Source organism: Lolium perenne, chromosome 2, assembly GCF_019359855.2.
Source record: "Lolium perenne isolate Kyuss_39 chromosome 2, Kyuss_2.0, whole genome shotgun sequence".
Lineage (NCBI taxonomy): Eukaryota > Viridiplantae > Streptophyta > Magnoliopsida > Poales > Poaceae > Lolium > Lolium perenne.
The window spans coordinates 71235505-71249035 of record NC_067245.2 but is presented as its reverse complement, the minus strand read 5'-3'; the positions used below and the strand labels follow the sequence as shown (position 1 = coordinate 71249035).

At 42.6% G+C, this 13531-nt stretch overlaps 1 protein-coding gene across 1 annotated transcript; it reads right to left on the bottom strand.

Annotated features, from left to right (window-relative positions):
• Nucleotides 1-504: 504 nt before the first annotated feature.
• LOC139835510 (uncharacterized) lies at nucleotides 505-1442 on the bottom strand. The gene is made up of 2 exons (XM_071825367.1): nucleotides 725-1442; nucleotides 505-524 (listed from the first exon to the last, which is right to left on the bottom strand). Exons 1-2 carry the CDS (start codon nucleotides 1440-1442, stop codon nucleotides 505-507), a joined length of 738 nt encoding a protein of 245 aa, XP_071681468.1.
• Between the last annotated feature and the right edge of the window lie 12089 nt (nucleotides 1443-13531).

Here is a 13531-nt window from a genome sequence, read left to right as displayed (position 1 = left end):
ATAACGAGCCATTCATAGAGACCGAGTTTGGTCTTGAATGCCGTTTTCCATTCATCACCAATGGCCATGCGGATTTGATGGTAACCACTACGCAAATCGACTTTAGAGAAAATCGTGGCACCACTAAGTTCATCAAGCATGTCATCTAAACGCGGAATGGGATGGCGGTAACGGACGGTAATGGCATTGATGGGGCGACAATCCATACACATCCGTTGCGTCTCATCCGGTTTAGGCACAAGAATCACGGGAACCGCACAAGGGCTAAGGCTTTCGCGGACATACCCTTTGGCGAGGAGATCTTGAATTTGGCGTTGGATCTCTTTGGTCTCTTCGGGGTTGGTGCGGTAGGCGGCACGGTTTGGAAGCGGAGCGCCGGGTATGAGGTCGATGCGGTGTTCTATGCCTCGGAGTGGTGGTAGTCCATGAGGGAGCTCGTCGGGGAAGACGTCTTGAAATTCCTGCAAAAGAGACATCAAAGACGGAGGAATGTTGGTTAAGTCGTTAGTCGCCGACGAGGGTCCCTTGCATATGAGCACATAGTGCAATATGGTGGATGGGTTCTCTTGGAGCTCTCTCCACTCACTCTTGGTGGCTAGAAGGACACTCTTGGACTCACTCATATATGGCTTGTGGCGCTCACTATCTTTGTGGTGGGTCGCTCCCTCTCCTCTCATATCACTATGGTGGGTGCGGAGTTGTGCCCTCGCTAAAGCCTTCGCACTATCCGCGATGATTTGGCTAGGAGTCATCGGGCGCAACTCGAACTTCTTGTCGTTGACCTTGAAGGTGTATGTGTTGGAGAGTCCATCATGTATAGCCTTCTTGTCATATTGCCAAGGGCGGCCAAGCAACATGTGGCACACCGTCATGGGTACCACGTCACACTCAATAGTGTCCTCATAAGGTCCAATCTTGAAAGTGACGGTGACGGTATGTTGTATCTTGACGTTGCCCTTGTCACTCAACCATTGAATATGGTAAGGGTGAGGATGCTTTCGGAGAGTGAGGTTGAGCTTCTCACACAACTCGGTGCTTGCAAGGTTATGGCAACTTCCACCATCTATGATGACCTTGATCGACTTTCCACCAATTCCGGCACGGGTTTGGAAGATGTTGCACCGTTGTTCTTCCATAGCATGAGGTTGTGTTGTTAGCACCCTAGTGACCACAAGTGAGGGACTTGGGTCATGCTCACATAAGAGAGGATCTTCTCCACTTTCTTGCTCATAAGCTTCTTCACTTTCCACGGCGGCTTGCACAAGGGCTTCGTATTCATCTTCATCTAGCGTCTCGATGTCACCATTCTCCATAGTGATCATAACCTTGGTGTTCTTGCACTCAAATGATTTGTGACCTTGGGTGCCACACTTGAAGCAAGTGACACTAGATGGTCCCGTGGATGCCTTAGAGGAGGCGGTGGAGGAGACCGTTTGCTTCATGCGACTTTGGATAGTCGGTTTCTTGGATGTTGTAGAGGACACGTCGGCCTTGGCACTTGTAGCATGAGGAGTCGATGTAGTAGGAGGAGTTGATGTAGCGAGCTTGGAGGAGAAATAGGTCTTGGCCTTGGAGTACTTGATGTCCTCAATCACTTGGCGCTCGGCCTTCGATGCTTGGTGGACCAACTCAACCATGTTGGAGTATGGTTGGAACTCGACGATCCTCTTGATGGGGTAATTGAGGCCATTGAAGAAACGAGCAATGGTTTGTTCCTCGGACTCTTGGATGTTGGCTCGCATCATAGTGAGCTCCATCTCCTTGTAGAACTCCTCAACGGTCTTGGTGCCTTGCTTCAACTTTTGGAGCTTGTTGAAGAGGTCGGTCATGTAGTGCGTTGGAACAAAGCGAGCATGCATCTCTTTCTTCATGTCTTCCCAAGTGTCAATTGGAGGGTCACCCTTTTCTTCCCTAAGAGTGAGTACTTGCTCCCACCAAGTGTTTGCATAATCCTCGAACTCAAGAGACGCCATAGCCAATTTCTTGGCGCCGGAGTAGTTGTGGATGCGGAATATCTTGTCCACCTTGAGTGCCCATGAGAGATATGCCTCGGCATCTTCTTCACCCTTGAACTTCGGCATGGTGAACTTGAGTCTTCCAAACATGTTTTCTTCATCCTCCAAGTTTCTTCTACGAGGGGGGGCTCCTTCATCTCTTGCGGCTAGAGGAGGAATAGGAGGTCTTCTACGGCCAACCATAGCATTGGGTTGGCGTTGGAGGTGCACACTTGCTTCACTTGGTTCACGGTGAGGATGTGGTTGAAGATCTTGTCGTGGTTGTTGACGATGCTCAAGGTTGGGTCTCTCATCTTGATCATGGTGTGGCTCGCCTCGTCCACGTTGGTCATGGCGAGGGTGGCGGCGGAGATCTCGCCGAGGTTGATCTTGAGGACCTTGGACTTGGGGTTGGTCGTCATCACGCCCATGGTGGGCATGGCGATCCGCTTGGTGACGATCTTGTTGTAGGACTTGGTCTTGTGGAGGACGCTCATGAGGACGAGCATGGCGATGTATTTCTCCACGCCTAGAGTTGGAGCGAGAGTCTTCATGACGAGCATGTGGGCGATGAGGTCGATGATGGTCTTCATGCCTTGAGGAAGAGCTTGAGGACGAAAGGCCACCATGAGAATAGTAATCTTGTGGCGAGCTTGATGAAGAGGAAGTAGAGCGGTGTCGACGGTGACGACCCAAGTTGGTGATGGCGCGCTCGAGGCTATCCATGCGCCGCTCCATGTTGGCATCATTGGCCGCCATTTGGCCATTCAAGTTGTCCGTAGCTTCACGAAGAAGAGCCAAGTCTTGGTTCACGGCGGAGAAGTTGTGAGCCACCTCATCGTATTGCTCATCGATGCGCGTCTCGAAGAGGGTGAGGTGCTCCTTGAACTCTTGTCGTTGCATCCATAGGTTGTGTTGAGTAGCTGATACGTCCAATTTGCATCACTATTTTATATCATAATTTGCTGTTATTCATTGATATATTTCATATTTGGATACAATACTTATGTTATTTCATCTATTTTGCATGTTTCATCATTATTGGAGGATCAAGCACCGGAGCCAGGATTCTGCTGGAAAAAGCACCGTCAGAACGCAATATTTCGGAAGATCAACTGTGGAAGGAAATTATACCAAAAATCCTATTTTTCAAGATGACGAAGGAAGCCAGAAGGAGGAGCCAGCTGGACCCAAGGTGGGCCCAGACCATAGGGCGGCGCGGCCCATGGCCTGGCCGCGCCACCATGTGGTGTGGGGGCCCCACAGCCCCTTTCGCCTCCTTTTCTTCGCGAAACCCTTCGTCCCGAAGACCTAAGCCACAGAGGGTACCTCGCGAAGAGTTACAGCCGCCTCTGCGGGGCGGAGAACACCAGAGAGAAAAGAGCTCTCCGGCGGGCAGGAATCCGCCGGGAAATTCCTCCGGAGGGGGAAATCGACGCCATCGTCACCGTCATCGAGCTGGACATCATCTCCATCACCATCATCATCATCTCCACCATCATCACCGCCGTCTCCACCGCTGGACACCGTCACCGCCGTAGCAATTTGGGTTTGATCTTGATTGTTTGATAGGGGAAACTCTCCCGGTATCGATCTCTACTTGTTGTTGATGCTATTGAGTGAAACCATTGAACCAAGTTTATGTTCAGATTGTTATTCATCATCATATCACCTCTGATCATGTTCCATATGATGTCTCGTGAGTAGTTCGTTTAGTTCTTGAGGACATGGGTGAAGTCTAAATGTTAGTAGTGAACTATGGTTGAGTAATATTCAATGGTATGATATTTAAGTTGTGGTGTTATTCTTCTAGTGGTGTCATGTGAACGTCGACTACATGACACTTCACCATTTATGGGCCTAGGGGAATGCATCTTGTACTCGTTTGCCAATTGCGGGGTTGCCGGAGTGACAGAAACCTAAACCCCCGTTGGTATATCGATGCAGGAGGGATAGCAGAATCTCAGAGTTTAAGGCTGTGGTTAGATTTATTCTTAATTACTTTCTTATAGTTGCGGATGCTTGCAAGGGGTATAATCACAAGTATGTATTAGTCCTAGGAAGGGCGGTGCATTAGCAAAGGTTCACCCACACAACACTTATCATAACAATGAAGATTATTTAGCCGTATGTAGCGAAAGCACTAGACTAAAATCCCGTGTGTCCTCGAGAACGTTTGGTCATTATAAGTAAACAAACCGGCTTGTCCTTTGTGCTAAAAAGGATTGGGCCACTCGCTGCAATTGTTACTCTCGCACTTTACTTACTCGTACTTTATTCAACTGTTACATCAAAACCCCCTGAATACTTGTCTGTGAGCATTTACAGTGAATCCTTCATCGAAACTGCTTGTCAACACCTTCTGCTCCTCGTTGGGATCGACATTCTTACTTATCGAAAATACTACGATACACCCCCTATACTTGTGGGTCATCAAGACTATTTTCTGGCGCCGTTGCCGGGGAGTGAAGCGATATTGGTAAGTGGAATTGGTAAGGAAAACCTTTACTGTTTGTGCTGATTTTATTTCTGCCTGCTGCTATAAGTCATTATGGAGAGATCTTCTCTTCAATTTCTATTTGGGAAATCTACTACTACTGCAACGGTAGTGGATGAGGCGCCAGGTGAGGAAGTGATACCATATAAAATACCTATGAAAATTATTGAACGTGTTATGGATAACCGCAATGAAGGGGATGGAACTGTCCACCCTGGGGATCATTTATTGTTCTTACATGAATTATGCGGTTTATTCAAGTGTGCAGGTATTGCTATGGATGAAGTGAGGAAGAAACTATTCTCTTTATCGCTGTCTGGTAAGGCGGCGCATTGGTATAAATTACTGGATAATGGGGATTCTCTTGAATGGAATGATATTGTGCCCCGGTTTTATTCTAAGTTCTATCCTCCAAGTGAAATTCACAAGGATCGGAATCGCATATATAATTTTTGGCCTCATGATGGAGAGAGTATTGCCCAAGCTTGGGGGAGATTGAAGTCTTTAATGCTCAAATGCCCCATTCATGAGCTTCCTGGTAATGTTATTATTGACAATTTCGATGCAAGACTTTCTTTTCAAGACAAGACCTTGCTGGATACTTCTTGTTCTGGATCATTTACACGCAACAAAGAAGAGTTTAAAAGGGACCTTCTTGATCGGATCCAAGAAAATACTGAAGGTTGGGAGAACGACAAGGATAGAGAATCGGGTATAATTTATGATTATAAATGCATTGAAGCTTTTATGGATACTGATAAATTTCGTAATATGAGTGCTACATATGGTCTTGATTCTCAAGTTGCTGCAAATCTTTATAAAGCTTTTGCCTCTCATTATGAATTGCCTAAGAAGAATTTTGATAAGTATCATGAACCGTATAAAGATAAAATTGATTCATCTATTAATAAATGCGTTGTAGTTGAAACTGCTGATCATGTTATTCCTGAAGCTTATATTGAAAAAACTCCTTTCCCTGCTAAAATGAAGGAGTACTCTGTTATAAATAGTGCGGTTCATAAAAGTGAAAAGAAACCTGTAGAACCTGAAGAACAAATAAAAGTTGAACCTGTTGTTGCAATAGTTAAAGATCTTGTGACTGAAAATGTGGAGGATGGTCATATTATTTTCTGCGAAGATGCTTCTAATATTGTTTCACATCCTAATAAACCCAAACAAGTTAGTGTTCCTATGCTATCTGTTAGAATTGGTGATCATTGCTATTATGGATTATGTGATATTGGTGCAAGTGTTAGTGCTATTCCTTATGAGCTTTACACGGAGATTATGCATGAAATTGATTCTTGTGAACTTGAAGATATTGATGTGGTTATTCAGCTGGCTAATAGAGAAACTATTTCTCCAATTGGTATTGTTCGAGATGTGGAAGTTCTATGTGGTAAGATTAAATATCCTGCTGACTTTTTGGTACTTGGTTCTGCTGCTAGTGATTATTGTCCTATTATTTTTGGTAGACCTTTTCTAAATACTTGTGGAGCTATTATAGATTGCAAGAAAGATAAAATTTTGACTAAATTTGCTGGTGAATCTTATGAGTTTAACTTCTCTAAATTTACCAAAACTCCTTATAAAGCTGATTTGCCTAGTGATGATTTTAAAATGGAGCAATGTGCATCTATTGTTCTTGTTCCTAACAATCCTTTGCAGCAACATTTGGAGGATAGCGAGAGTGAAGTTTTTAGGAAAGAAAGAGATGAGCTTGAGGAAATTTTTCTTCGCCAACCTATTCTTAAGCATGATTTACCGGTGGAAGATCTGGGTACAACACCGCCACCAAAGGAAGATCCTGTCTTTGATTTAAAGCCTTTGCCTGATAATCCTAAATATGCTCATATTGATGATAAGAAAATATATCCTGTTATTATTAGTTCTAAGCTTACAGAGTTTGAAGAAGAAAGGTTATTGGAAATATTGAAGAAACACCGAGGAGCTATTGGCTATACTCTTGATGATTTGAAGGGGATTTCTTTTTCTATTTGCCAACATGCTATTAATATGGAAGATGATGCGAAGCCTGTTGTTGAACCTCAGCGTCGTCTAATTCCGAAGATGAAGGAAGTGGTAAGGAATGAGGTATTAAGACTTCTTGAAGCTGGTATTATATATCCTATTGCTGATAGTAGATGGGTTAGTCCTGTGCATTGTGTTCCCAAGAAAGGAGGAATGACTGTTGTACCTAATGATAATGATGAGCTCATCCCTCAAAGGGTAGTTGTAGGATATAGAATGTGCATTGATTTTCGAAAAGTTAATAAAGTTACTAAGAAAGATCATTACCCTTTACCATTTATTGATCAAATGCTAGAAAGATTGTCTAAAAATGCTCATTTTTGCTTTCTTGATGGTTATTCTGGATTTTCACAAATTGCTGTTAAAACTAAAGATCAAGAGAAAACCACTTTTACTTGTCCCTATGGAACTTATGCTTATAGACGTATGCCTTTTGGTTTATGTAATGCTCCCACTACTTTTCAAAGATGCATGTCTGCTATTTTTCATGGTTTTTGCGAGAGTATTGTAGAAGTATTCATGGATGATTTTTCCATCTATGGGAATTCTTTTGATAGTTGCTTGCGAAACCTTGATAAAGTTTTGCAGAGATGTGAAGAAACTAACCTTGTTCTTAATTGGGAGAAATGCCACTTTATGGTTAATGAAGGAATTGTATTGGCACATAAAATTTCTGAGAGAGGTATTGAAGTTGATAGAGCTAAAGTTGAAGCAATTGAGAAGATGCCCTATCCGAGGGATGTTAAAGGTATTCGTAGTGTTCTTGGTCATGCTGGGTTTTATAGGAGATTTATTAAAGATTTCTCCAAGATTTCAAAGCCTCTTACTAATCTTCTTCAAAAAGACGTACCTTTTGTTTTTGATGACGATTGTAAGGAAGCTTTTGAAACTCTTAAGAAAGCCTTAACAACTGCTCCTATAGTTGAACCTCCTGATTGGAATTTACCATTTGAAATTATGTGTGATGCTAGTGATTTTGCTGTAGGCGCTGTTCTTGGACAGTGAGTAGATAAAAAACTGAATGTTATTCATTATGCTAGTAAAACTCTTGATGCTGCTCAGAGAAATTATGCTACAACTGAAAAAGAATTATTAGCTGTAGTCTTTGCTTGCGATAAGTTTAGATCTTATATTGTTGATTCAAAAGTTACGATTCATACTGATCATGCTGCAATTAGATACCTTATGACTAAGAAAGATGCTAAGCCGAGGCTTATTAGATGGGTACTTCTTTTGCAAGAATTTGATTTACATATTGTAGATAGGAAAGGTGCTGATAATCCTGTTGCTGATAATTTGTCTAGATTGGAAAATATTGCTTATGATCCTGTTCCCGTTAATGATAGTTTTCCAAATGAACAATTGGCTGTAATAAAGGTGAGCTCGCGAGACAGTCCTTGGTATGCTGATTATGCTAACTTTATTGTTTCCAAGTACTTGCCTCCCACCTTTTCAGCTCAACAAAGGAGGAAATTCTTTTATGACTTGAGGCATTATTTCTGGGATGACCCACACTTATATAAAGAAGGAGTGGATGGTATTCTGCGAAGGTGCGTTCCCGAATATGAACAACAGGAGATATTGAGTAAATGTCATGGTAGTGCTTATGGAGGACATCACGCTGGAGAAAGAACCGCGCAAAAGGTTCTACAATCAGGTTTTTATTGGCCAACTCTCTTCAAGGATGCGAGAAAGTTTATTTTATCTTGTGATGAATGCCAAAGGGTTGGTAATATCTCCAGACGTAATGAAATGCCTATGAATTATACTCTTGTTATTGAACCATTTGATTGTTGGGGATTTGACTTCATGGGACCTTTTCCGTCTTCAGAAGGTAACACTCATATACTTGTTGCTGTTGATTATGTTACTAAATGGGTGGAAGCCATACCTACAAAAAGTGCTGATGGTGAGACCTCTTTAAGAATGCTTTTAGATATTATTTTTCCTAGATTTGGAGTGCCTAGATATATTATGACTGATGGAGGTTCTCATTTTATTCATGGAGGTTTTAGAAAAACTCTTGCTAGGTATGGTATTAATCATAGAATTGCTTCCGCTTATCATCCTCAAACTAGTGGGCAAGTAGAATTATCAAATAGAGAGATTAAATCTATCTTGCAAAAGACTGTTAATAAAACTAGAAAGAATTGGGCTAGTAAATTGAAGGATGCACTATGGGCTTATAGAACTGCTTATAAAAATCCCATGGGAATGTCACCTTATAAAATGGTTTATGGGAAAGCTTGTCATTTACCTTTAGAACTAGAGCACAAAGCTTATTGGGCTGTTAGAGAATTAAATAAAGATCCTAAACTTGCCGGTAATAAGAGGTTGTTGCAATTGAGTTCTCTAGATGAATGGAGAAGTGAAGCTTATGAAAATGCTAAACTCTTTAAAGAGAAAGTTAAAAAATGGCATGATAGAAGGATTATTAAAAGAGAATTTAATGTTGGGGATAAAGTCCTATTGTATCGGTCTCGTCTCAGACTCTTTGCAGGGAAATTACTCTCGAAATGGGAAGGACCATATGTTGTCGAGGAGGTGTATCGTTCAGGAGCAATTAAAATTAGCTCTCTCCAAGGCAATGCCACGCAAGTGGTGAATGGACAAAGACTCAAGCATTATATCTCGGGTGATTCTTATAATGTTGATGTTGATATTATTCAAGTGGAAACACCGGAGGCTTTCATCAAAGGGCAAATTGACAGCCGCGTAACCCGACTTTGAATAGGTAACAGTACTGGTAATGAAAAGTACGCAATTTACTTTCCGAACAATATTTTTGCTGTTTTTGGAAAATATGAAAAATTACGAGTTCGAAACGGAGTGGAAAGGACGCACGGGGGCGTGCCACCATAGGCCGGCGCGGCCTGGCCTAGGCCCGCGCCGACCTATGGTCTGGCCGCCTCGTCGCCCCTTTCCGACTCTGGTTCGATCTGGTACTTCCCTTTTGTCGTAAATTTTTTTGCTATATAATCCCCCGGACCCCTGGAGGCCCGTATATCGTTTTCTCGACGTGTTTTGTTTCGAGCTGTTTCTGCCAGGATTTGTTTCGGATCTAGAGCCATCATGTCTTCGTCGGAAACTCCGAAGGACAGCTCCGGCAAGGGTGTTGGCAACTTGTACATGGAGGAGCTGAGGATGCACCCCAAGGAGTTGCTGCTCATTGAAGGAGAACTGCAGATCAAGGATGTCCAGGGTCCTAAAGGAGAAGGAAGCTTGGAAGACAGGATGGAGAAGTTAGAACAAGAGGTTTTCAAATACAAGAAGATGGCTGAGCGTGAGGTGGATATCTTCCACAGGATTGTGTCTGAACTCATTGCTGAACATGAGAAGGAAACTGCAAAGCTTTGGGGCGACATCCTCTCACTTCACGACACCACCAACAAACTCCAAGCACAACTTTATGACGTTCAGAATCAGAACTGTGAGCATGAAAACAGGTTTAAATACATAAGCCGTGCTGCTAGTTTCAGGATTCCCGAGACCAAGATGTCGTTTCTTGATGGAGAGCCTCTTCCTTGGAAGTTTGATGACGGGAGTTCATCACCACCATCGCCGTAGGAGTAATTCATCATCGGTATTGGCATCCCCTTGGTTTGTTCCAAGCTTGGGGGAGTGCCGCGGTATCACATCATCACTATCTTTTACTTTTTATTGTCAAGTAGTGTCATATCATGAGTAGGGAAGTTATCATATAAGATGGGTTGCAGTTTGGAAGTATCTCTCCTTTAGTTGGTTATCTATGTATCCCTTGGTGTGAGTTATCATTATGGAATATTAATGAGAAGTCTTATCATTTACATATTGCACACCTTATTTTAGTTTGCAATTTCTATTATATGATTTACCTTGTTGTTAGTATTGGTATCACTTTGGGAGCATTGAATAAATCTATTTGGTTTTGGCAAACTTAGCATTGGTCAATAGCAACAACACTTTGAGGTTTAAGTAGAAAAGAGAAATACATGTAGTTGTTTCATTGTCTTTCTTTCTTGTTAGCTCATAGCCTATTCTGAAGTTAAAATTGTTTGTGCTTACAAGGAAGATGCATGATTGTTTCTATCACATGTATATTTGTTTGTTTCCTTCAACTCTTATGCTTGCTAATTAACCTTGCTAGCCAAAAACCTGTACTGAGAGGGAATACTTCTCGTGCATCCAAACCTTAGCCCAAACCTATGTCATTTGTGTCCACCATACCTACCTACTACATGGTATTTTCTGCCATTTCAAGTAAATACTTCATGTGCTACCTTTAAACAATTCAAAACTTAGTATCTCTTATTTGTGTTAATGTTTTATAGCTCATGAGGAAGTATGTGGTGTTTTATCTTTCAATCTTGTCGGGCAACTTTCACCAATGGACTAGTGGCTTCATCTGCTTATCCAATAATTTTGCAAAAAGAGCTGGCAATGGGATTCCCAGTCCTAAATTAATTAAACTAAATAGACACTCCTCCATGGTATGTGATTGATGGACGGCACCCGAAGGATTCGGTTAGCCATGGCTTGTGTAAGCAAAGGTTGGGGGGAGTGTCATCATCATAATAAAACTAAAATAAAAAGGCACTCCTTCATGGTATGAGATTGTTGGCAGGCACCCGAGGACTCGGTTAGCCATGGTTTGTGAAAGAAAGGTTGGAAGGAGTGCCACATAAAATGAAAATAATATGGGAGCCGCTCTTTGAAGGTTGTCTGGCAAGGGGGTTAGAGTACCCGCTACCAGTCGTTGATAACAACAAACACCTCTCAAAATGTTACTTTTTATTCTCTTTATATGATTTCAAAACTGAAAAAGCTCTAGCACATGATTTAATCCCTGCTTCCCTCTGCGAAGGGCCTGTCTTTTACTTTATGTTGAGTCAGTAAACCTATTTCCCTCCATCTCAAGCAAGCATTTGAGTAGTTGTGATCAAACCATTATATTGTGATTTGCTTCATCATGTTTTTTATTCTTCCTAGTTTAGTACAAGTTTTATCTGAATGAATATAACTTTGCAAGTTATCAATGATTACGAGGAGACTATTATGATTGAGTACGCAAGTTGTGCCATATAAACTTTAACATGAGAGCGCTGCTCAATGAGATAAATATAATCTGTTAATTGTTCTCTGACCAAGAACGAAGTTTGCCATCACCAACTATGATTTCTTATGCACCTTTATTTGTGATTACCTTATACTTGTTTCAAGTTGAGTTATATGAGGAAGTTGTTTACTATAATATCTTGTGTGAATGAATATGATGCTTCTTGTCCGTATTTTATTTATCGACTCTTCACTCCATAAACATGTGGTCCTGTTTACCGAGCTCAGTTTCGCTTGGGGACAAGTGAAGTCTAAGCTTGGGGGGAGTTGATACGTCCAATTTGCATCACTATTTTATATCATAATTTGCTGTTATTCATTGATATATTTCATATTTGGATACAATACTTATGTTATTTCATCTATTTTGCATGTTTCATCATTATTGGAGGATCAAGCACCGGAGCCAGGATTCTGCTGGAAAAAGCACCGTCAGAACGCAATATTTCGGAAGATCAACTGTGGAAGGAAATTATACCAAAAATCCTATTTTTCAAGATGATGAAGGAAGCCAGAAGGAGGAGCCAGCTGGACCCAAGGTGGGCCCAGACCATAGGGCGGCGCGGCCCATGGCCTGGCCGCGCCACCATGTGGTGTGGGGGCCCCACAGCCCCTTTCGCCTCCTTTTCTTCGCGAAACCCTTCGTCCCGAAGACCTAAGCCACAGAGGGTACCTCGCGAAGAGTTACAGCCGCCTCTGCGGGGCGGAGAACACCAGAGAGAAAAGAGCTCTCCGGCGGGCAGGAATCCGCCGGGGAAATTCCCTCCCGGAGGGGGAAATCGACGCCATCGTCACCGTCATCGAGCTGGATGATGTCTACGTTCCCCCTCCTTTCCTGTAGACAGTGTTGGGCCTCCAAGAGCAGAGGTTTGTAGAACAGCAGCAAGTTTTCCCTTAAGTGGATCACCCAAGGTTTATCGAACTCAGGGAGGAAGAGGTCAAAGATATCCCTCTCATGCAACCCTGCAACCACAAAGCAAGAAGTCTCTTGTGTCCCCAACACACCTAATAGGTGCACTAGTTCAGCGAAGAGATAGTGAAATACAGGTGGTATGAATATATATGAGCAGTAACAACGGTGCCAGAAAATAGCTTGCTGGCGTGTAGTTGATGGTGGTAGAATTGCAGCAGTAGTAACACAGTAAAACAGTAAACAAGCAGCGATAGCAGTATTTAGGAACAAGGCCTAGGGATTAGACTTTCACTAGTGGACACTCTCAACATTGATCACATAACAGAATAGATAAATGCATACTCTACACTTTTGTTGGATGATGAACGCATTGCGTAGGATTACACGAACCCTCAATGCCGGAGTTAACAAGCTCCACAATTTGTTCATATTTAAGTAACCTTATAGTGTAAGATAGATCAACAGATTAAACCAAGTACTAACATAGCATGCACACTGTCACCTTCATGCATATGTAGGAGGAATAGATCACATCAATATTATCATAGCAATAGTTAACTTCGCAATCTACAAGAGATCATGATCATAGCATAAACCAAGTACTAACACGGTGCACACACTGTCACCTTTACACACGTGCAGGAGGAATATGACTACTTTAATAACATTGCTAGAGTAGCACATAGATGAATAGTGATACAAAACTCATATGAATCTCAATCATGTAAAGCAGCTCATGAGATTATTGTATTGAGGTACATGGAAGAGAGATGAACCACATAGCTACCGGTACAGCCCCGAGCCTCGATGGAGAACTACTCCCTCCTCATGGGAGCAGCAGCGGTGATGAAGATGGCGGTGGAGATGGCAGCGGTGTTGATGGAGAAGCCTTCCGGGGGCACTTCCCCGTTCCGGCGGCGTGCCGGAACAGAGACTCCTGTCCCCCAGATCTTGGCGTCGCGATGGCGGCGGCTCTGGAAGGTTTCTGTGGTTTTCGTCGAA

Coding starts and splice junctions, on each gene's coding strand:
- LOC139835510 (XM_071825367.1), bottom strand. CDS start 1,442: ATGAAGCAAACGGTCTCCTCCACCGCCTCCTCTAAGGCATCCACGGGA. Junction 525..724: donor TAGCCAAATCATCGCGGATA/GTGCGAAGGCTT, acceptor CTCATATGCAAG/GGACCCTCGTCGGCGACTAA.